Source organism: Fundulus heteroclitus, chromosome 3, assembly GCF_011125445.2.
Source record: "Fundulus heteroclitus isolate FHET01 chromosome 3, MU-UCD_Fhet_4.1, whole genome shotgun sequence".
In the NCBI taxonomy this organism is placed as follows: Eukaryota; Metazoa; Chordata; class Actinopteri; order Cyprinodontiformes; family Fundulidae; genus Fundulus; species Fundulus heteroclitus.
In genome coordinates, this window is record NC_046363.1 from 8,492,538 (window position 1) to 8,516,402 (window position 23,865).

Here is a 23,865-nt window from a genome sequence, read left to right on the forward strand (position 1 = left end):
GTTGCTGGAGGGAAAGTTTTAGAGAATGTGCAGGGCTTGGCCAAGCCCAGTTAGGTTTGACATAGGCTTTGATAACATTTCAGTGAATGCAAATGGAAACAGATGGAAGTTAGACTGACAGTCTCAACAAACAGGAGATAAGAGGAGACAGAGAGCTCATGGCAGCAACACAGTGATTATTCTGTTCTCCAGGTGAAGCCCTTCTACTCTTCCTGAAGGAAAACAACAAGTACAGAAACTTTCTATCTTATTGTACTATGAGAGTAACTTTAAAAGGTCTCTGCCTCACAGGTTTCACTCTCGTCTCATTGATAAGAACTTCTCATCTCACCTTTCTCCTTTATGTGACCCTCACAGCAGGCGTTGTTAAATGTTTGCTACAGTACGGTTAGGATTTGTGGCCCTTCCCTATTCTTTATATTCGCTGTTTGTATATCATCCATAAAAGACTTGGGAAAAGCTGCCGGAATGTGTGGGCCACACAAGGCTGTTAATCATTCTTATTGCATAGAATAGGAAATGTTTGTCTAGTTTACAAGTGCACAATAATTCAAAGCTAAGCCCACAAGCTCAGCAAATGTTCACCTTCGAGAATTGCTTTAGCAGATATGTTACAACAGTGACACTTCATTTTTTCAGATGGTCATTTACATAGGAGCTAGTTGAGGTATGAATCTTAAAAAATGATTCATACTTATTGAACTTTATCACATTTTGCCACTTTGCAATCATAAATTTCTCGTGATAGGCGAACACGGCTCATGTTTCGAGTGGAATGAAAATGGCACATGGCTTCTAAAATGTTTTACAAGTAGAAATCTGAGCAATTTTGCATGCATTGATATACAACTTTTTTTTACTCTTGATACCCCTAAATAAAATCCTGACCAAGTAATTGGTGTTGGAAGTCACCTAATTAGTCAAAAACCGCTTTGTTCAATATAAGAAGTACAGCTGCATTCTGCGAAGTACTCAGATGAGTACATTAGTGAACCAACACTCCCTCAGTGTCACAGTGATGTGTTTAGGTACCAAAACATGGTACCGTGTGATTTTATGTAAATTGGTACCCGGTAATACCGTCAGGATTCGGTTGGTGCCTATAAAAGTACCAAATTCGGGAAAACATCCCTAGGAAGAAATGCCATTAAGATTTCAGTCTCTAGATGTGCAAAGCTGGTAGATAAACGTTTGTTGTTCAAAAAAAATATTGACTCAGAGGGGATGAATTGAAATAAATAGCAAACATTTCACGTTTTTATTTGTAAAACTTTCTCAGAATCATTCTTTGGGATGGTCCACCACATAAAGTCACAATAAAAGGCAATAAGGCTTTAAAAAAAGTGAAAAGGCTCAAGGGGAATGAATACCTTTGAAAGGGTATGATAATGAACACAATGCCCTTTTGTGTGCCTTTCTATCCTCTCAGTTCTGGATATGTTTGTTTTCAGTGTGAGGCCACAGCACAGCAACTTTCCCTGTTGTGTCCAAACCTGCAGAAACGGTCAGATGCCCCCCACCCATCTGTTTTCTGCTAAAATGGCAGGTATAATGCAATTCAAGAGGATTGCCGTCATAATAAAGCCATTTAAATACATCCCTTTCTGTCAGGAGGAAGAGAAACAGCAAACATCAGCTTCCGGCCTTCTCTTCTCAGGACCTTGCAGCCTGACTCAGCTTTTTGTAATGAATACTACTGACAAATCCGTTGTCTAAGGCCTGCATGTACACTCTCATTTCTTAAATTCTGAGGACCAAATGTGACTGTTGCTTTTTATAATGCTTTGTTAATACAAATGCCAGCCTTAATGATTCAAAAACTACTCCCATATTAATTTAAAATATACAAACTTTGGCTTACATACACAACTTTACAACAGCCAAGTTGTTTTTCTTCTTTGTTGCGGGAGTTTGTTGTAATCCTTAATAACGCTAATATCTCACAGAATTTAATTCTACAGCGGTTTTAGCCTGAGTCTGTACTTTTTTAACGGCTGATAATCCATGTCATGAAGACCATTTAATCAATCCGCATATTTACATTTCTTGAGTGCAATACCAGTCATAATTTCCTCATATTAGGTATAGAGATATAATCTACTGTACAGCATTGACTAAAACTATCATTAACTGAATCAACTTAATCAATGTATTTCATCTGATGTAGGCCTTGTTTAAATCATTTTCTTAAAACTTCAATCACAAAATTAAACATGAAGTAATAAAAGACACAAAGATCAGGAAAATAGAGTTTTCTGTGTCAATTCATCTCACTTCACCAGCTTGAAGTGTCTTTTCTAAAAAGGCTGGCTGACTGGGCCCCCATTCACTTCTCACTCCGAGAGTCATGACCTCCACCTTAGCAACGCTGACTTCTAAAGAAGACCACTGGACCTTCCTAACGACCTCGTCTCTGGGAAATATGCCGACGCAGGGCTCCCTAAATCAAGAGGTGTCAAGTTGTGAATGCACAGACACGCTTGTTGGTCAAACAGCCTTGAAAACCAAACTGCTGTTGACTTAGGGAGGGCAGCCTTAAAGTGGGTGGAGGAGGCACAGATCCCTTGAGGCAGCCCTTTTCATCCCGTGCAGTTGGGGTCCCTTAGGAGCCTGAGTGCTGCTGGGAAAGGGTCCAAGGCAATCAGTGATCTCTGAAGCTCAAGATCCAAATGTGCAGCTTTGCCCAGTGGTGCTTCAGCTTTTAGATGCCTTCTTGTCACCACCAAAGGAGAAAAAAAACCCCGCCCTGGAGAAAAGAAAAAAAGCTTTCACATTAATAACTATATGAACGTCAACGCAGCATCCCACGCATTTCTTACTTACCATCCAAATGTGCTAACAGTCTTATTTTGTTAATTTGAAACTCCCACCTAGGCCAAATGTAACGGGAGAAAACCATGATCAATTTTCTCTACACAGACTGTATTGCAGCAATAATTATGGCATCACTTTCCTTTGACATCCTTTCCAATTTATATGCACTGCAAAACAGCAATGCAGCAAGGCAGAATAGAGGACACATTAGGACGTAAACACAAGTCAGTTCTCACACTTTATCACCTGTACTAGAAACGGGTCTTAGATGTCTAACAGACACAATGCCAGACACAGCTGCTGAATGTACCCCATAATACTTGCATGCACTATAAAAAGGAATGTTGGAAGGTATTAAATGAGAGCCATTGTTCAATACAAATTGCACCTAAACATGGCATTCACCTGCTCTGCAAGAACAAGGACATTTGTTTATCTACTTGTTGTAGCAAGAGCAAAGCCAACATTTGATCCAGATATTTCATTTTTTACAAGAAAGTCAGGTGCAGAACTCCTGGTTAGACATTGGCCTTCTCACTCCTAGCGTTTTGAACTTATTATTTGCATCTTGCATGTCTTTATATGACTAACAAGACGTGTATAATTTGTTGCAGTTATGGTCACGATATGGATCAATAAAGTCTGAAGAGTCTCTTATATTTTCATAGGGGTTTTCAAGGTGTTTTGCAGTGTTTATTTTGGAAGAAAATTTAGGCGAGGCTCAAACGTTTTGATTGTTTCTTTGTTTAATCACCTATAAATCAGACACGGTGACATTTGCAATAGTGGTTCCACCTTGAAAAATATTCTTTAATGCCTTTGTGTCATACAAAAACTAACATTTACATTTTCACTTTATGACTTTGGAGCTGTACTTGATCTAAATCATATATATAATTTCAGGCAAAAATTGCTCTTGAAACCCTCTAGGCTTAAGGGGTTAAACACTGAGGACAGACCCAATATATTCAATGAAGTTGTTCCTGAGTCCAAGCAGACCTAGCAGAGGTATCTGCTGTGATAGACGTGATCCTCTACCTTCTAAAAAACGTGTTTCAGGTGTACTGATGAGTCTGAGATTGTAGGTTTTACATGGATATTAAGGAGAATTATTCTGGAAAGAGAATTTTGAAATCTCAGCGACACATCTGTTGATTGTGTGGATGTTTTGCACTGCCCTTTGATTGGTAAAATCTAAAATTTACCAAACTTTGCTGGTTGAGCCTAAAATTTAGGAACTTATTAATTTATTACTACTTTATTAAATGGATTAATGGATTAATTATAATAAAATGTGTACAAAGATGTTTCAATTTACTTAACTCAGTTGAGTAAAATTATTTGGGATTTACCTAACATTTTAATGTTTTGCATTTTTTACTTTTAAACTTGCACAATTTCTAATAAAGATTTATTAAATGACAAAAAATCCCCTACTGCAAATAGCAGACAAAAGCTGTATTGAGGTGAGATGCTTGAGATGAGCTTGATGGGCAGGTGATGAGACTCAGTCCCCCCCGGACAGAAGTCTGGGACACTCTAATGGCTTCTCCCTTGTATTCACATGAATGAGGATCACTCTCACAAAAGAAAACTCACAAAACAACTGAAAAGTGACTGGAGGAGGTAGGTCTTTTGGCTGCTGAATACACCTGGGTTTAGAGTGTGTTTGATCGCAGTCAGCTGAGTTGACAGTCTGATCAAATTACAGTCTGCTGGCACAGAAGACCCTGTTAAAATAACATGCAGTACAGCTGGTTAACAAGTATGCATGTACTTGTTTGTGGAGCTGAGTGTGTGTGTGTGTGTGTGTGTGTACTTGTTTTTCCATCATTATGCAGACCAACACTTGACAGTAGACCAATGTTGTGTGGACAATCGGCATTGTGAGGACATTTTCCAACATCCACACAATGGAAATTGGGCTAATGCTTAGGTTTAGGACTACGTTGTGAACTGAGTTTAGCTTAGGGTTAGGTATGTACGTGTGTGTGTGTCTCGATAACAGTCCAATTAAAATCGGGTGAGCATATTAAAGCTAAAAGAAGCAGGGTCAATATTCGAATGTCAGTCATTCCTTCAACTAAGCTAAAAGTTGTGACAGCTATGTCTTTGTTCAGGGCTCACGGAAAGCATCTGTAACTAGGAGGTGGATCACAGAGCTCTATCAATGTGTGCATCACAGAAGAGTGTTTGTGTGTCGGATTTGTGCCAGGTGTGGCCAGGTGTTTCAGGTTGAGTGCACACATTGCGGGTGACCAGACATTCCTACGATAGACTGGAGTGGATCGCCCAGACAGATATAAAGCTGCACACACACACACACACACACACACACACACACACACACACACACACACACACACACACACACACACACACACACACACACACACACACACAAACTTCATGTACATAGCCTTTCTATGGCCTAACCCTGACCCCAGCCTTAACCCTAACGTTTACTGGTTTATACCAAAGGCTCCAAACGTTCTTTAAGAATCAGAGAAGTTTTCTATATTTACTAACCTGCCTGAAAAACAACTGAACACCAGTTGTGTTAAATTTTATCTTCACAATTTTTCAGGTTTTCTGGCATTGTACCTTTAATAAAACGGAAAATAAAACAGAGCTACGTTAAAGGGGCTGCCCCAGGGTTAAGAAGCTCCATTGCAATGTTCCATTTACTTTGAAAGTTGAAACTCAGATCAAGGAATGACCTTTCACCCAACATTACTGAATTACAGGTGTAAATTGTTGTACTCATGGGCCAGGAGTTTCTGCCTGAAATGAGCTATCTCTGTGAGATAGCTCATCAATGACTCCATCCAGCTTTTTTTATTGAAAGGCTATAGTTTATTCCAAATGTCTGGCTTTAACACAAGAAGGCGAAGAGTACAAATAGTAGTAACTAGAATCCAGGTTGTTCTTATCGTCAAGTATCTGAACCATTAAGTGTTGAGCTGTTTATGGATTCATATGACAGAAGTACCCCCTGTCAACACTGAAATAATTAATTACGTCTGTCAAGTTGTAATATGATTAAAAATTAAATCTTAAATTCGCTGTTTCTCATCACTTGGGGGGGGGGGGGGGGGGGGGGTCCCACACAGAGGATGTAACATGTCAGCACAGTAGATCAAGTAAGCCAAAGCGTGGATAAGGGCAACACATCCAGTAAAACTACCAATTGACATGGGAACTTTGGCTTGCAGCATAGATAAGACGTCACTGTCACGGATTTTCCAACAAGTGTCAGCACAAAACATTTATAAGTCGTGGCTGTGCAGATAAACTTCCCACTTTTGTGCAGGCACAGAGGTTTCAAGGAATCCAAGGTTCAGATAGCGATTCCTGAGATCACACAGTTCTTGAAATGTATCAGAAGCAGTGACGTGCGGTCAGGGGAGGCAGGTGAGGCAGTGCCTCACCAGCCATCATGGAAAGAAAGAAAATATATAATCATAAAGTAATTTAAATTGTTATATTCATCCGGTGGTTTGTACTAAAAAATATTTATTTTTCATGTAGCTTCACCAATTTCGATTTTTATTTGTTCAAAATCGCTGAATTTTCTTATTTTCCCATTCAAATGCTTGGAAGCGATGCCGGTGAGGCAGCAGCGAGCTCTGCCTCACCTTGGATTGCGCAACCCCTGGCTCTGCGCTGGCTGCTAAGCGGAGAGAGCATGTTGCTGTACGGCGTCAATAAAATGGTTTAAACTAATTTAATATGTGAACTTACTACCAATAATTTAGGTTATGTATATAATGTACAGTGCTTTTTGTCACCAACTGTGTTTGTGCAACGTGTTTCGTGTAATGAGCGATTATAAACGGCAGAGAACAGGTTCGAGGTGAGGCAGGCAGTTCTCTTGCCTCATGGCAGGGGGCGCTCAAGATCCCAGACGTTCGTCTTGTTCACTCCTCAACTGCCGAGTAAGTGACAGCGAGCTAGGCTAAACGATTCGGGAAGCAAGTCAAGTGCAGCGATAGATTATAATAGAGATAGTGATTTTTTTTCCTCTCTTGCATTCATCCCTCAAAAACGGTGAGGGATGAATGCAAATCTCCTGGACAGCTTCTCAACTTTTTGGCCGAGAAGGATCTTGTAACTGTTCCTGAGGCGACAAAGTTGCTCCAGCTCGTGCTCACGGTGCCAGCTACTACAGCGTGAGTGGAGCGGTCATTCTCAGCCCTGAAGAAACTGAAAACATACAGCAGGAACAGGACGGATCAAGGAAGGCTTTCTTCCCTGGCAGTGATCTCCATTGAGACAGAGAGACTTTTAAAACTGAAGGAAGATAAGGAGGACTTCTATCGCAAAGGTACGGATGTTTTTGTGCAGAAGGAGCGACGCATGGACTTCATTTATAAGTAAAGGTAAGACAGTAATAACATTTATTTTGTTTTGTTTTTTAAGGAAATGTGTGTTTTGTGAGCTACAGTTTGTATGTGTAAGGATGCAGAAGTGAAACATAACCTGTAAACTGCTGTCAATCTATGCATCTATTTGCAAATCTGATTCTGATGACGTCAGTGCCTCACCAGCTATGAACCTCACCGCACGTCACTGATCAGAAGTATGAACTTTAAAGAAGGTCTCATTTTTACCACTTAAGTGCTAAATGTGAAAGGCTTTCAGTAAAAGGAAATTTGAATTTAAGAGAACAAAGAAACTCTTTCCTCAGAGAAAAAGTGAGTGAAAGCAGTGGCTAAAGCAGTGTACTTCTAAAATGAGACTTGCTGTATATTTTGCTGAACAGACCATCACCATCTGCCATCAGATCTTTGCTGCCTAATCAACTATGCACTGTTCAGGACATGCCAAAAAGCAGTATTCTGAATCAAAAATCAATATATACTTCAATCTTCTGCTCTTTCGGTCATCACATTAAGGAACTTTTCAGGTATGAAAAAGTGTGTCTTTAATAGGACGTTTCTTACTCATAATGTGATAAACTGTACTTTGAAAGAGCAGGTTTCCTAGCAACCACCAATCAATTTACAGCCACTATGGGGATGTGTTACACAACCCATATGCCAATTTGTCCCCACAATGTAGGCGTTATGCTAAAAGCTCTCAAGATGCAACACACCATGCCCGATCTAAAGAAACTCAACAACAGATGGGAAACGAAGCCATTGATGTCTTGTCTGGAAAGGATCACAACTTGCTGGCTCCTCGGTGCTAGATAGCAGAAAGAATTTTGTCCTCAACCAGAAAATGACCAGGGCGAATATTTGACTGCGTAAAATGCCATTACGCTAAAATGTGCTGGCAAGTCCATGACCTCCAGCGAAGAGTGCTTGGGCTTTGCAGCCAGACGTTGATCCAAAGCACACCAGCAAGTCCACCTCTAAATGGTTAAAAAAAAAAAGAACAAGGTTTTGGAACAGCCTAGTTAAAGTCTGAACTTAACAGATTTAAGGAGAGTCCATTGGATCTCAATTAAATTTGTTAATGCTCAAAAACCCTTGTTTGTGGCCATGTTGAAACACTTCAGCGAAAAACAGTGAGCTAAAAGTTCCCCACAGAACCATAAAACAATTATTACCGCCATCTATTGCAAAAAATAGTGACAACTAGTCTGCCGTTTTAGGGGTAATCGCTTCTTCACAGGAGGGCAGAGTAGTTTGGGTAGTTTTTCCTTGACACATAATATCAAGAACTGGCAAAATAAGGGCAGGAAAGGGGGCTACGAATTAGCAAACTGGTAGTTCACACAGAGCCTCAGAGTCCCAATGCTCAACAAAAACAACCTGGTGCTGCCATTCACCTTCTCCTCATCTTTTACCATCAGTTATATTTGTCAAGCTACCCAACAGCAGAGGACCAGTAAATGGGCATCTGTTTGGCCCAGACACACCCAACACCTTAGTTCGGTGCTTAATGTGATACAGCATCTTTAATTAGATGCTAAGAGTGTTTCTTTTTTAAATGTTGTTGTTGTTTTTCAAAGCAGCACCAGGATCAGAGAGCCGCACTGAGAGCCGAGATGCACACAGATGCCTCATTAAGGTGATCAGGCATAGAGACAGAGGACTTCTGTGGTGCGAGGCCAGCGCTCTGTTCACCACCACAGAGGTTCCTTTCTGCACCTCATAACCTACTTCATCTCTTTATTGCACACAAAACACACCTATAATATCCGGTTACACCTTGACGGAGGGAGGAGGGAGAACGGTGCGGCTGTGTGAGTCCATACATCCGCGTGGCGAGGCGTACGCTCACGTGCCGAGAGATTAGAGGGAAACGCGGTCCCGTGGATGTGAGGACAGGCTGCTTTCAGCGCTGCATCCCTCGGCATCAATTAACAGGTTGTGCTGTGACTGGCTCCTGTTAGAGGCGAAGTGGACCAGCTAAGAGAGGTAAACACACCTGATCCCAGGGGCTTGCAGAAATCTGGACGAGGGTAACAATGTTGCACTGCCTGAGCCACAAGGACCTGCCTGTGCCTGGCTCCTCACACGCTTTAGCGGGTCATTTCCTACCTTCTCCTTCAATTTCCTGGCCTCTGGTTCACGTAGAAGCACTGACAGTGAACAGTCCACCTGACTGCATAAGCAACTATTTTTATGCCGGTACTTTCACCTGCGTATGTTTGGCCCACTGATGGCAGCACGCCGGTTCATCAGCTACATCCACCGGCTACAGTTTGTAATCTTGTGTCTGTTTCAACACACATACGGGACATTTGTTTTTGTTCCACTTCTTCTTTTTCTTAAGACCATCCAGAGCAAACTGTGAGCCAAGTAGAAATAGGCCCTTTTTTTTCTCCGAACTGAAGTCTTGCACTAACAAAATTGCCTTATAAAACCACACTTTCTTCCAAAGCAACGTGTGAACACAGCAGTTAGCTTATTTAGTAAGGCCAGCTTTGAAGTGAGATGAAAAACCACCTTGTAAAGAACAAAAGACTGTGGCTCATAACATTTACTCTTCACCGCTCAAAAAGCAGAGCGCTGAAAGGGAAAAGAGAAGTAAAAAAAAAATATGAGCAAAACTTAATTAAACCTGAAATCTTCAGTCGTTTCAGGATAAGAGCAATACATCAGGAAAAAGTCAAAAGTTCAGTTTAGGTTAAGTTAATGAAATACTTCAAATAAAGCATAGATAATGCACAGTGCATTAGAAAAGTTACATAAACTCATCATGGGCATGAACATCATTTCAGTTTGGGGCTTTTCAAGACCAATATTTTCAGGGATGCAACATTAATTATTTTTAAAAACTAGAATTCAATTTGGAGTTTGCTGTATTTTTTGTCTAATCCACTAAGATTTTTTTATTTTTAAACATACAGAAAACACAGAAAGTACAGGTGGGTTTTTTTTAGCCATTGTCAAGGTCAAGGCAGAATATCCGACCACTCCTCCCCAAAAGAAGTGGAGCTCATTTAAACTGGTTGCTTTTAAATTTTCAGTGGAGCTGCTTAGCATTAGCCTGCAGTGAGCATTTCAAGACCAGTTAGTGGAGGTAGTCCTCCTTGATTATTTCACATCATTACCACCAACAATATTTGTCTCATCTGACTGCAGTATTTTTGCACTTAATTTGCTTTGCCAGTGTGTACTGCTAAGTTTAAGTAGCACTTGAAGTCACTAATTTACAAACAGGTGGTGCAGTTTCTAGCACGATTCCCTTGCAACCCTAGTGGAGGCCTTTCTGCATGCAGTTATGTGCTCCCTATGAATGGCCTCTAGTTACTCTGGCTTCTTCTCACAGTCCAAAAATATGCCTGTTAGCTTAACTGGTATTTGTAAAATATCATACCATATACCATATCTTTACTTATAAAGCACTTAAAAACAGCCAACAACTGAAGTGCTGTACTTGCTACAAACTAAAGCACATCCATTATAAAACTAAAACTAAAAATAATGCATAAAAACATTTGAAAGATACAATAAAACCAATTTAAAACAAAAACTAAGTCTTGCTAGTGGTAAAAGCCGAAGAATAGTGGTAGAGTTTAAAGTGGGTTTTAAAGGCAGGCAGTGAAAGAGTCTGTCTATCACTGCCTACCTGCCTACCTACTGCCTACCAAACGGGGGCAGGTTATTCCATAATTGAGGACCAACAATAGAAATGGCCCCATCCCCTCTGAGCTTCCTCTTAGACCTCTGTACCTCCAGGAGATGAAGCTCCGCAGACCTGAGGGGCCGAGAGGGCGAGTAGGGATGAAGAAGCTCAGAGAGGTACGGCTGGACGAGGTCATTCAAACACTTAAAAACGAAAATAAGAATTTTAAAGTGAACTCTAAAATACACTGGGAGCCAATGGAGTGAGGCCAGAATACCGGTAATACGTTTTTGGAGTACCTGTTAAAAGACGTGCAGCAGCATTTTGAACCAGCTGCAGACGAGAGAGCAAAGACTGATTCACTCCAACGTAGAGCCCATTACATTAGGCACTGAGTGTGTGTGAGTGGATGTTTGTCCTCTGTGTCACCTCTCCAGGGTGTACTCTGGACCAATTTTTGCTGGAGACAGGCATACCACCCCTTTGGATGGATGGATGGATGGATGGATGGATGGATGGATGGATGGATGGATCTGGTCAATTCATTTAAATGATAATCCATTTCAAACTCAACCAACTGCAATAAAAAAGTTGTCAGCTATTTAGCCAAAGTGTCATGAACTTGCTTTTCCCAGCAAAACGTTTGTAGTTTCTCTGCAACTTCCTAAGTGACATTTATCCAGGGCTGCATCGGAAAAGGTCTGACTAGTGAGGACTCTCTAGCCAAAATGGAAGTACAACAGCATTTCCTATGATAAGTGATGTCTGAATAGTGCAATCAGTTTGGAAGGATGTAAGAAAAGAAGCCTGTATGCTTCTTATCATAGTTCCTTTAACATTGGGAGCTCACGAGATCCCTCATTAGCGTTAAGGAGCCATAAGCAATCCCACAATCCTTTACATGACATGACATAAGCACAGCCCACCTCATGGAAACATAAACATTGGGAGAAAATACAGCATCCACTTTGTAGATATTTTTCGGAAGGCTACAGGACCGGATATGACTAGAATAATCTATGTGTGGTTCTGTCGCTTAATGGCGCATCAATCAAAGGCTGTCTGAAATTGGCTCAGCAGTCCGAAGCTCATTTTCTACCCACGATAGAGTTCTTACCGTTGACCTCATGAAAGGTGAAGGAACAGGAGCTATTGGCTATAATTAGAACATTTCGGACACAGCCCAAATATTCTTTGGGGACGGGGGTATGTACATTTGAACCTACATGTTTCACTGCTGCCTCCTGAGGTTGTTTGATGTATAATCATTCTATCCTCAAAGAAGAACTATCCGAATCTGCAAAAATTATATTTGTGCCAACAGTGAATGTAGATAAACCCATCACTGCCATTGTAACTACGCCTTAAAGTCAAACAAAACCCTGGAAATGCTCTTTTTTCATTCATTATATAATGGCAAACTTAATTATTATCATTAGTAATGTATCAAATGTGCACCTATATAGAGCAAACACTTATTTTTTAGCCTGTGTTTTTCACGGATGATGCCATCTTGTCATCCAAATAACGTGCTGTCACTCAAATCACGCGAGAATATTCGCAATTGTGATGTACCAACTGCACCAGATCCAGGAATGGGGTAGAGTTTAATGCCTGAGCACGACCCGATATTTGGGTCGGACTCTAGCCAGTGATCATCATTGGCCAGGAAATTTTTGATCTTCTCCAGTTTCCAGCAGTGTCAAAGCCTCCACCACACAGCATTATGCAAGAGTGTATTTGACTGTTTACAGCAATTAGAGTAATTACCTCACACCTTCTCACAATTTATCTGTTCATCTGCCACGTCACCCTGGCAATCATTGGGGACAGGAATGTGACACAAGCAAACCCCGATGAAATGTTGTGTGGACTTTGGGAGTGGAGTGAAACCAAACGTCTGAGAGGAATCATCATGCAGTTTGGCTGCAATTCACCACTTCACCATCTGAGTCGCCGATTTCCCCCGTCTCCAAAATGAGCGTACGCCTGGTCAGAGCTGCCACCAGGACCGCACATTTTCCCGTAAAGTTTTTTTCTTTAATAAATGACAACTTTAGTGTGAAAAGCAACTTACACAATTTCAGGCCTTAATTTGTGTGTAGGCAAGCTTTATAAATATGACTCTAGATCATTCAGCCTAAGAGCATTTTGCCTTTATCTTACTGACATTTTTTTTTCCTGATCTTGAAAAATTATCTAGAACTGTTTGATTTTGAGAAAATAATTCCATCTGTTCAGTGCAACAAGATTTAGATGGTGATATCAGGATCTTTTTTTTTTTTTAGGATAGAAATGAAAGTATCCGATAATTCAAAAGATTCTGTTCTGACAGAATCTATAGAAAGAATCAAAGTCAAGATCGTAGATCAAAATCCCATTTACAGGGAAACAAAAACGAGATTAAACACAGAGAAGCTGGGATTTCCAAAACGACAAACAAAAGATTGTGAAGGGAACTCAAATTGAACAAAAACAGGAAATTATAACGCATGGAGATTCAGTAAAACATGTCATGTGACTCCATCCCACACGGTCTTCAAATCTAATTTGAAAGCGAAAGAAACTTTTTTGGGGGATTGTTCTTTTAAGGAAGTGTTAAAAATTACAATGAGTCAGCGAAAAACTTGTACTTGTGGCTACAAAGAGGATGTTGCTACAGCTCATCTTGCTGCCTGCGGACATTCCTGATGAGAAACACAACAACCAATGCAGTAAAGACACTTTTTAAACTGATATTTTGTTCATCTTTCAAAGAATATTTGGCTGCTTGAAATGGGGTTAAATGTGTGGGGAGTGTTGGCCTAGTGGTTAGAGCAGCGTGCTTGCACTCAGAGAAGGATGCAAGTACCCGGTTCAATCCCCAGTGCCTGCACTCTGGGTCCCTGAGCAAGACCCTAAACCCCAGATTGCTCCCCAGGCGCCCCACATGGCAGCCCACTGCTCCTCAAGGGTGATGGGTTAAAAGCAGAGAATAAATTTCGTTGTAATGTATGTTTCAATGTATGTTTCAATGACAATAAAGATGATATTACTATTAGTTCTGAACTCAAAAGATTCTTATGCATATAAAAGTCACAAAATCTTTTTTCTTCTTCTATGCTTTAAAATGACCCCTCTGTGTTGTTCCAGACAAATTAGCTTTTCTGCGTATAGTGTTAGATGTTGCATCAGTGCACTTGCACATTTCACTGAACTGTATAGTGCTACACAGTAAAACAAACACACAGGGCCTACAGGCAGCATTTGGTGCAGTCATTAGGAGTCATCAGCAAACAGACCTCTGTACAGCCACCAGCTCACCCCACAGATAATGGCCTGTTGGAACTCCGCTATCGGACTTAACAACTGCCTGCCTGATAGATAACACAGCAGTAAACTGACTGTAATCTTTATCTGTTTTAAACACCTTTCTATGTAAAATGCACAATGAACATCCAGCTCAAAATGCTTCTTGGGTCAATTACAAACTTCAGTGTGTTTTATTGGCAACACAATGTGTTGCTTAATTGCGAGGTGGCACCCACACAGTCCATTGTTCTTTAGACAAAAAGTCTTAAAAGTCTGGTTTACGTTTTGTTTTCAGCCCCCTTTACTCTGGTACCCCTAAATAATACCCAACTGCACCATGGGTAAATCTCAATAGAAGTACAGCTGCTCTGTGAAAGCCCCTAAGGTTTGTTCAGGAACATTAGTATGGCATACAGCATGAAAGACCACGCGACAGCTCACTCTATAAAGATTGGTATCATGGCAAACCAACCAAAAAGATGTGGTAAAAAAAAAAAAAAAAATGAGTTTTTAGTTTGACACAAGCCATTTTAAGAGCTCGGCAAACAAGTGTAAAGGGTGCTCTACACAGATAAGACTAAAAGTGATCTATACGAAAAATGCTGTTTGGTGCAAAAAACCTACACTGCAGATCACCCTGATTTCAAGATCCCCACAATGACCTAGAATGCTGGCAGCATCATGCTGTGGGGATGCTTTTTGTCTGCAACGGGGACCTGGGCAGATTTGATAGAAATGTGGATGGAGCTAAATACATGGCCATCCTGAATATATACATGCACAATACACTTTTCACATTTCAATTTGTAACATACTTTCAAAAACCATGGATGATTTCCCTTCCACCTCACAACGGCGTACTATGGTGAAGTGTGCTGTTGTGATGTGTATACATTGGAAAAAGGTTCAATGGGTGTGAACGCTTTTGGGAGGTACACAAAGTGTGTGTTTTTAATACTCCAGCCAATGGCAACTAGCCAAATAAACCAAAATAAATCAAGTAAAGCACCGACTGTATGTGTTGCCTTCTTTCTCAGTAACGGAACAACTGTGTAAACTGTAAAAAGACTGCATTCTCAAAATAAGCTTGACGGCTACTTTGTGGACCAAGTCAGAATTAAGGATGCTGTTTTATAACGGTCAGTCAGCACCATGGACAGTAGCCCCTGTGGCCACAGTCTGACCTCTGGGGCCCCTGTCCATCATCAAGGCAAGAGAAAACACTGGAAAGCTCACAGGCAGTCAGACACTCACAGTTTCTCATACAAATGGTGGATGAGAATTAGCCTACGTGGCTAAATTACACCCATTTACATAAGCCACCGTACATTGTCCTTCTTAAACAAGTAAAGAAATAAAAAGAATGAGCTAATAAACATTGATGTAAAGCATGGGAGTGAATGTGCCAGCAGCTTTAACCCTGCCACAGCAGATGTCCCAACACCAAAAGGCTTCTTTTTATCAGCAGTGACACGTCACACCTTGTCTTATTTCTAAGGAAGTTACTCAACATTATTTACTGCCTGGTTAGGTAATTTAGATTTTCTTTATCTTCCTTTTATTCATTCTGAGAGGGAATATAATAAAAATGAACTTTAATCTTTAAGTATAGCTATTCAAAATGATAATATGCAAATGCATGATCATGCTTCAGTGTTCCTTCAAGTGACCTTAGGTTGCATTATTAGCTACCTCTCTGTTATTGTGTCTCAGGCATGAAGGGAGCAGTTTGCGGCCGCAGCGTTTGGTCTCTTTAAATCCTAAATATAACTCAGTCTAAAGCTGATACCCAAACGTCCTGGCTAATGTGACGTTCGCTGGCGGCCCCGGGGCTCTGTCAGGTGTCATGTACACAAAAACAAACCATCTGAACGTGACCAATAACTGCTTGAAAGTCGCTATTAAGACTTTGCTTGGTAGCTGTTGCCTACAGGATAGAATGATGACGTCAGACAGCATATAGGAGACACCGAAAGGGCAGAAAGGCAGTTCATTATTTAACGAATAAGTCACAACACGTTGCTGTTCTGAAACTAGCCGTTACTGGGCTAAAAAAACAACAACAAACAAAAAAAGAAGGTTTTCTAGCTTTCACAAAATAAATATATCCCAGAATAACACGGTTTTCCATTTCTTTCATCGTGAGCTTAGAATAACCGTTGGCGTTTTCGTTCCAAGTGCTAAGATCTCCTACCGCCCCTGAACGCCGCAGCTTGTACTTGCCGCCGCTTGTTGACAGAAACAAGAGGCGAACTCAAACAAACCCACCCCCACCAACACCCACCTTGTTGAGGTTGGGGTTTCTGGTGACATCGTAGCCCTTCTTCTTGGTGGAGACCAACGTCTTCCCGCTGCCTCCGGCTCTGTGCATCTCCGTGTCCACCGACTCCCGCCTGACCAGCCCGTGCGCCATGTCGCTGCCTCTTTAAATAGAGCCGCTCTGCTTGAACCGTTGGGAACTCAACAAGTGGAAGCTCAGGTCCAACCGCGTAGCTCTGGCAGCACGTCCGCCCCGGGGGGTTTAAGAAGAGCCGGAGACTCCTTATCAGCAGAGCTGTTTCACTGTAAAGGTCAGGGCACGAGCAAAGTGCCTGCCTATCTGTGTGTGTGGGGTGACCAAGCAGGAGCCTGTCCTCAGAACTAAATAGTTACAGAGCTGAACAAACAGTTTATTTGTATCATTCCAACCTATTGGAGGATTAACACGATAACAAAAATGAAATAAAATATACAGAACAGCAACGAACAAGTTGTTGAAACTAAATTAAAGGTGCAGTGTTTTCAATATTGCATTACAGGCAGGGGCGTTGGGGATAGGTTAGGATAATTCCAAGGGCCCCTGACTGACAGGGTACCCAAAAAGAACATTTTATACATTTATATATCAGGTTTTGGGATGATTTAAATTTTTGGCATAGGGCCCATAATTCCTGGCGGCACCCATGATTACAGGTATTTGCCAAGTGAGATCACACAGTGCTCACACCTAGCTATGAAAGGCAAACCTTGGTTGGTGCTCTATTGCAAAGCGGAAGGAAAACGATAAATTATTTTAAAAGGAGCACATCGTCGAGCCACCTTTCTCTCCAGCTGCAAGTTTTGTTTTTCAGGGTATGTCTCTGTTCTTGTCCTTTCTTTGCAAAATTGCGAAAGTGCTTTTTGAAATCAGATTTTTTTATATAAAATTTATTGAAATTTAGGTCTGGACGTTGGGTTGGTCACTTTAATGCATTCATTTAGATAATTATTTTACAGTCCTGGCTGGAATTTTAGTGTTTTTCTGCTGCTTGAACCCCGCACTAGTCTCAGATCTTTTGTGACTTTGAGCAAGTATCCATGCAAGATCATCTTTTATTTGTCTCTGTTTATTTCCCTATTAACTCTAAACAATGTCTCTGTCCCTGCTGAAGCAAAGTCTCCCCACACCATGATGCTGCCACAACCATGTTTCAGTGAGGGATGCATTGTAGTGTTGCTTTTTCCCTACACAGTGTTTTGCATGGCAGAATGCCCACTGCTCGATTCCGTTCCCACCTATTCCACATAACTTTCTTCCACATGTGTACTCTGTCCTCTACATGCCTTCTGGCAAACTGCAAACTGGACTTCTATTTGCTTTCTTCTTCTCCGCAATGGCCAGATTTGTGAAGTTCTTGCCTGATAGTCATCCTTTGAAGTGATTCTCAAATCAGTTGCGCTTGTCCAGGGTTACAGTTGGCCTCTTGGTTGCTCCTCTGATCATTGCTCTTCTTGCATTAGGTGGATGACCATGGCTCGGTAGGGTAACAGTTGTACCATACTCTTTCCGAACTTCAGCTTCTCTATGGCTGTGTCATGCCGTTTGTGAATGAGACCCTGGTGCAGAAAATAACTACGGACAACAGAAATCGGTTTAAATGATTTATTGAGATCACAAGATATATGAATGTTTCTTCCAGACTTGGGGGGCAATCCTGCACACAACCCTGAAGATACAACACTCTGACCTGTCTGCTATGTTGCTTGGTCTTCATGGTGCGTTGTGTTCAAGTGTTTTCAGAGGCCTTCAGTGAGCAGTTGGATTTACTATGTGATTAAATTACACACAGGTGGACTATTCGGGTTACTTTTGAAATAATTTCTTGTGCTGGATTTTATTGAGGTGCATCATGGTAAAGGGGTCTGAATACATGTGCACATTATACGTTTCAGATTTTCTTTTGATACGTAAGGTACAATTAAGTTACTGCTTTGTGCTTGGACAAAATGTGACAAAGTTCAAGGAGTGTGAATCCTTTTGCAAGACCATGTAAAGCTCCCAAATTCCTAATGAGTCACTGCTTTTGTTGCTAACATGGTGTCTAAGGTTGCAACACTAAATTATATCTGTGGCAGGACTAAAGCCAAGGCCAGGCTGCAGCCTCCACACAGTTACAGTAGGACAGTGTTGCAACACGATGCAGCAGTGAACTCTGACAGGAGCCTGGCAATCCAGGATGAATAGAAATGTTATTCAACCGTCAGTCCACAGGTGTCGGGTTGATGAGGTGACTGCTGCAAACATCCTAACGCTTGGAGCTGACCGACTATATAAACCTGCTTGCTTTGCCTACGATTGCAGAGTCTCATGTGGAAACACCAGATGATATGTTGAGTTTTTGCTGTGCAACTTATCCAGTATTTTATAAAATAATTGCATGGCCTGCAAAAACTGCTGTGACTGTCAGTGTGCATAACGTAAAGAGAGCTTGAACTCTGGACGTTGTACAGGTGAAACCAAGGGTTGTTCAGGGTGTGAATGGTCACAATGATAAAGCTATGATGGGTATGCCTGCAGGGTAGAGGGTTGAAACACTTAAAAGGAGTATGAAGAATTGCTGAAAAACTCCAGATTTCTCCTCTTCATCTCTCTCTAACTGTGCTTTTTTTTTCCAGGTTATTTTTTTTATTTTCCTGATGTGAATCAGAAAAGCTTAGCTCTGTATTAACACAGTAGAGCTTATGTGTAGGGTGACTTCTAGAATACAATTCCTCTTTGGTGCTTGATAGATTAGATTAGATCTTTATTGTCACATGAACAACGAAAGTAAAAGTGCCATCAGTCAGTGCTAGCGAAAAACTGAAGAATGAAATAAAGAAATCAATATAATATCTAAAAACATTTACACACAACATAAGTAATAACTTAAAACAAATAACTGATTATTAACTAATGAATAAAGATAAGCTACACATGCACATTCCTTCACACAATCTCTCGTGTCAATTTATGGGTTGTATTGAGTGCATTAAGTTTTGTTATAGCTGTAGGATAAAACAGTCTCTGAATCGATTAGTTCTTGTTCTTATTACTCTCACCATCTAGGGTCCATCCAGGGTGAGAAGTGTTTTTTATGATATTTTGTGCTTTTTTTTTTAAAGACAGATGTCGTGTAAGTCCTCCAGTGAGAGGAGAGGGCAGCCGATAATCTTTTGGGCTGTATTCACAACCCTTTGGAGAGTTTTCCTTTGAGCCACAGTGCTGCTGGTAAACCATACACAGATACAGTATGTTAGCATGCTCTCTATGGAGCAGTTGTAGAGGTAAAGAAGAAGTATCTGCTTAATATTGTTCTTCCTGAGAACCCACAGGAAGTAGAGTCTTTGCTGGGCGTTGATGGAAAAGGTTTTGTTACACTACATGGCAGAACATAAGACGGGGAGGTCTTAAGGTTTTGTGCAGTCAGGTAAAGTCTCATCACCTGTTCTCTGGGAGTTTGGAAAAGAAAAAAAAATTAGACACAAGCATGAATTTGATGGCTTTCAGAGGAGAAAGTGATGCAGTTTGGTATGATATCAGCAAATATATCTTCCCTTACATTCATATTTTAAACTGTAAATGAAACTGTTAGTATGTGGAACAGTTCAGCACTGGCTTTTACAAACATATGGAAAAATAAACCAAAGATGCCAATGCTGCAATTGTACAAAAATGTTTTGCCAATGCTACATTTTACTGAGTAGAATGCATAAGAAGTTTGGATGGCGATTATTTCCCCATTCTCTGCCAAGCCTTGTGTGCAAAAAGTTTGACAAAATTTGAAACTGCAAAGGAAATACTAATGTTCTCGATTTCAGTACATAGGGTGATTTAGTTAGTTCTGAGATATCTTTGTACTCAGCGGACAAGAATGAAAACAAGCAGGGATTAATTGTCTTGCCCTCAGGCAGCCGTGTATTAAAAACAAACACTGTGCTGCAGAGGAGTCATTGCTTGGGAACAGGAATGCTTCTGGAGACCACTGTCTCTGAACATATTTTAGTGACGCATGCAAATATTAAAATATACAGAAAAATTAATAAACAAGGAGGATTTGCAATGCTGCTGCACCCCTTGAGACCAAGCTCTTTGTGAAGATATTTCATTTGTTCTCCACTGTGGTTGATATGGGGTCACATGTTTTTCTTTTCCTTTGGCAGCGGGCTAACTGACAGACCACTTTTTCATCAAATCAAAGCCCTTCTTCTGCCAAAGGGATAAACCTGAATGGCCTCTGTGAGACCAATCATGTTTCTCTGGACTCTTTCAGCTTAGCAAAACAGGCCCTTTCTGGTGGGAAAATAGTGTTCACACGTGTACTTTCTAAGCAGACGTACACCATAAAATTGTAATTACAAGTTTCATTAGTCCTTTGTGAGCATGGTGTTAGCTCTGATTGTTGAACACACCTTTACATAAATGGTGTATATTTATCTATTCAAAGATTTTATGTATGACAACATAATAAAGAAATGAATTTCAATCTGGGATCACTCTGTTTCTTATCTTATCATGTATTTTGGCATATCAAAAAGCATGTTACATGGGTTCGGATGGCTGAAAATGAAGCATGTTTGTGCAGCATTGAGACCTGGCACCTAAGTGTATGTGTCCCATTTTGACATGGTGTGTTGTGGTGAAGGGTGTATAGCATCAGAACCGGATTTGCCACTTTTGCAATGACACCTTGATTTAAGTTTTTCCAATATATCAGGAACAAATGAGCATCTAGAGATGAACATTCAGTGTTCAACGAATGCCTCCAATTAATTGAATCGTTATTAGCTGAGTAAGCTGCCATGTACAAGACAGTCTTACCTTGCTCTTCAGGGGTATCGTGTGAAAAAATCTCCCAAATCCACTCTGGTTATCCCTTTCTACTGAGTCCTTCCTGTTCTTCTCATAAGGATGAATGCGGTTCGCTTGATGCGACTCGCAGCCGTGTTCAAAGTCTATGGTGAGAGCAGCGGAGCTACAATAAACAGCTAACCGCTAATCTAGCCGCTAAGCTAACCGTATACATAAACACTACCTTCAATTCAATTCAATTTTATTTATATAGCGCCAATTCATGAAACATGTCATCTCAAGGCACTTTACAAAGTTAAATGCAATCATATTATACACATAGCTCTCAACTCTCACGCATTGACCGTGTGACACACGCATTTCATCAATTGCACACGGTCACACGCATTACTTAGAAAATCTCAATCTTACAAGGAAAATCTCACTCTTGAAACGCACGCGTCCGGACGCTTCACGTCATGGCGGAACCAATTTGCGGTACAATGGTTTCCGCACGTCCAGTAGTAGCGGTAACACAGCTGCAAGGACCGGCGCCGCGCAAACAAGGTTCCCTCATCCAAAGTGAAACACTTCTACGGTCCGTGTTGTGTGCGAATTAAATGGTAAGTCGCCATGTGTTATTAAAGTCCGTGTAAAATAGTGACCGTCTTGAATCGACCAACAGCCCCCCCCCCCCCGTTGGACCGTCTTCAATCGACCAACAGCACACCCCCCCCGTTGGACCGTCCTCAATCGACCAACAGCACCCCCCCCCCCCCCCCCCCCCCCGTCAACAGTCTCACTCTCAACAATCGTCAAAAGTTGAGAGGTATGTTATACAGATTGGGTCAGATTATACAGATTGGTCAAAAATGTTCCTATATAAGAAAACCAGTTGATTGCAGCAAAGTCCCGACAAGCAGCATTCACTCCTGGGGAAGCGTAGAGCCATAGGGAGAGTCGTCTGCATTGTCCATGGCTTTGCTGCAATCCCTCATACTGAGCAAGCATGAAGCGACAGTGGGAAGAAAAACCACCCATTAACGGGAAAAAAAAAACCTCCGGCAGAACCGGGCTCAGTATGAACGGTCATCTGCCCCGACCGACTGGGGGTTACAGAAGACAGAGCAGAGACACAACAAGAGAGACAAAAAAGCACAGAAGCACACATTGATCCAATAATCTGTTCTACATTAGATGGTAATAGCCGGTGATCTGTCCTCCCTGGATGATTTCACAGTCAACAGAACGTCAGACAAGCTGTACCTACTATGAAGAAAAAAGAGAGAGAACAAAAAGTTAAAAGCTGAAATGACAACAGTCATTTCAATGTAATGCAATGCAAACTGGAGAACAGTAGAACTCAGCAGAGTGAGAAAAATAGGCCCTGATGTCCTCCAGCAGCCCAAGCCCATAGCAGCAAAACTACAAAGGCAGCTCAGAGTGAGCCATTCTAGTTACAAGCTTTGTCAAAAAGGAAAGTTTTAAGATTAGTCTTAAAAGTAGATAGGGTGTCTGCCTCACGGATCAAAACTGGGAGTTGGTTCCACAGGAGAGGAGCCTGATAGCTAAAGGATCTGCCTCCCATTCTACTTTTAGAGACTCTAGGAACCACCAGCAGACCTGCAGTCTGAGAGCGAAGTGCTCTGTTAGGAACATACGGGGTAATCAGAGCTCTGTTATAAGATGGAGCTTGATTATTAAGGGCTTTATACGTTAGAAGAAGAATTTTAAATTCTATTCTTGATTTAACAGGAAGCCAATGAAGGGAAGCTAAAATTGGAGAAATATGATCCCGCTTGTTGATTTTCATCAGAACTCTTGCTGCAGCATTTTGGATCAGCTAAAGGCTTTGAACTGCATTTTGTGGACTTCCTGATAGTAAAGAATTACAATAGTAATGTAGATGTGCGCATGTGCAGCCAGCAAGCAGAAACTAGGAAGGAACGTTGCTGTTACATGTGCGCGTCATAATGATTTGCATGTGTGACAATAAATAAATTGCAATAAATTGCAGGCAATAAATTGCTCGTATTGCAATAAAGCAATACCTGAGGTATTGTTTTATTGCATAAAGCAATACCTCAGGATCTTGAAGGACAGGGGGGGGTATATAATGTCTATGGGTGAGAGCAGGAGCAAAACTCTGACAAATCCCTGCCCTTTGGATCGATCGACAGAGATTGGATAGTTCTTACTGGCCTGCAGCTTCCACAGAGAACGATTTTTCAACCTCCTTTTTGTAAATACATAATGTATTTACTACTTTCAAGAAGGACGATTTTACCCTGTATAACAAAAAGTGTTTCTGAACAGGATTACCAACTATATCTTTAATCAGAAAGTAGGTTGAAGCTGGTCTGAGAATTTTGCATGCTAATATGGGTTTGAATCTTTATCAGTACAGATATTTACTGTTGCACATACACAGATGCCATGCCAGTAGTTCCTTTGTGCTGTACATGTGTGGTGTCTCAGAGGTGTGACATTAAAACAATCCATGTCAGCCTGGTTTAGCTTCAGATCAGACTGCATATGCTATGGTATGACATACATAGGAAGGCAATGATAGAGCGTCCCTAAGGCAGCTCATCTTTCCAGGCCATTGGAAAGCAAGGCAGATCCTCAGTAATAAAACCATATATTATGCTGTCATTCAATATATAATT

At 41.1% G+C, this 23,865-nt stretch overlaps 1 protein-coding gene across 1 annotated transcript in view; it reads right to left on the reverse strand.

Moving 5' to 3' along the window:
- me1 (malic enzyme 1, NADP(+)-dependent, cytosolic) overlaps positions 1–16,670 on the reverse strand; it is a 96,256-nt gene extending 79,586 nt beyond the window's left edge. The window contains exon 1 of the mRNA XM_012872954.3: positions 16,415–16,670. Coding sequence (XP_012728408.2) covers positions 16,415–16,543 — 129 coding nt within the window. The 5' untranslated portion in view covers positions 16,544–16,670. The remainder of the gene's footprint in view (positions 1–16,414) is intronic.
- Positions 16,671–23,865: the final 7,195 nt, after the last annotated feature.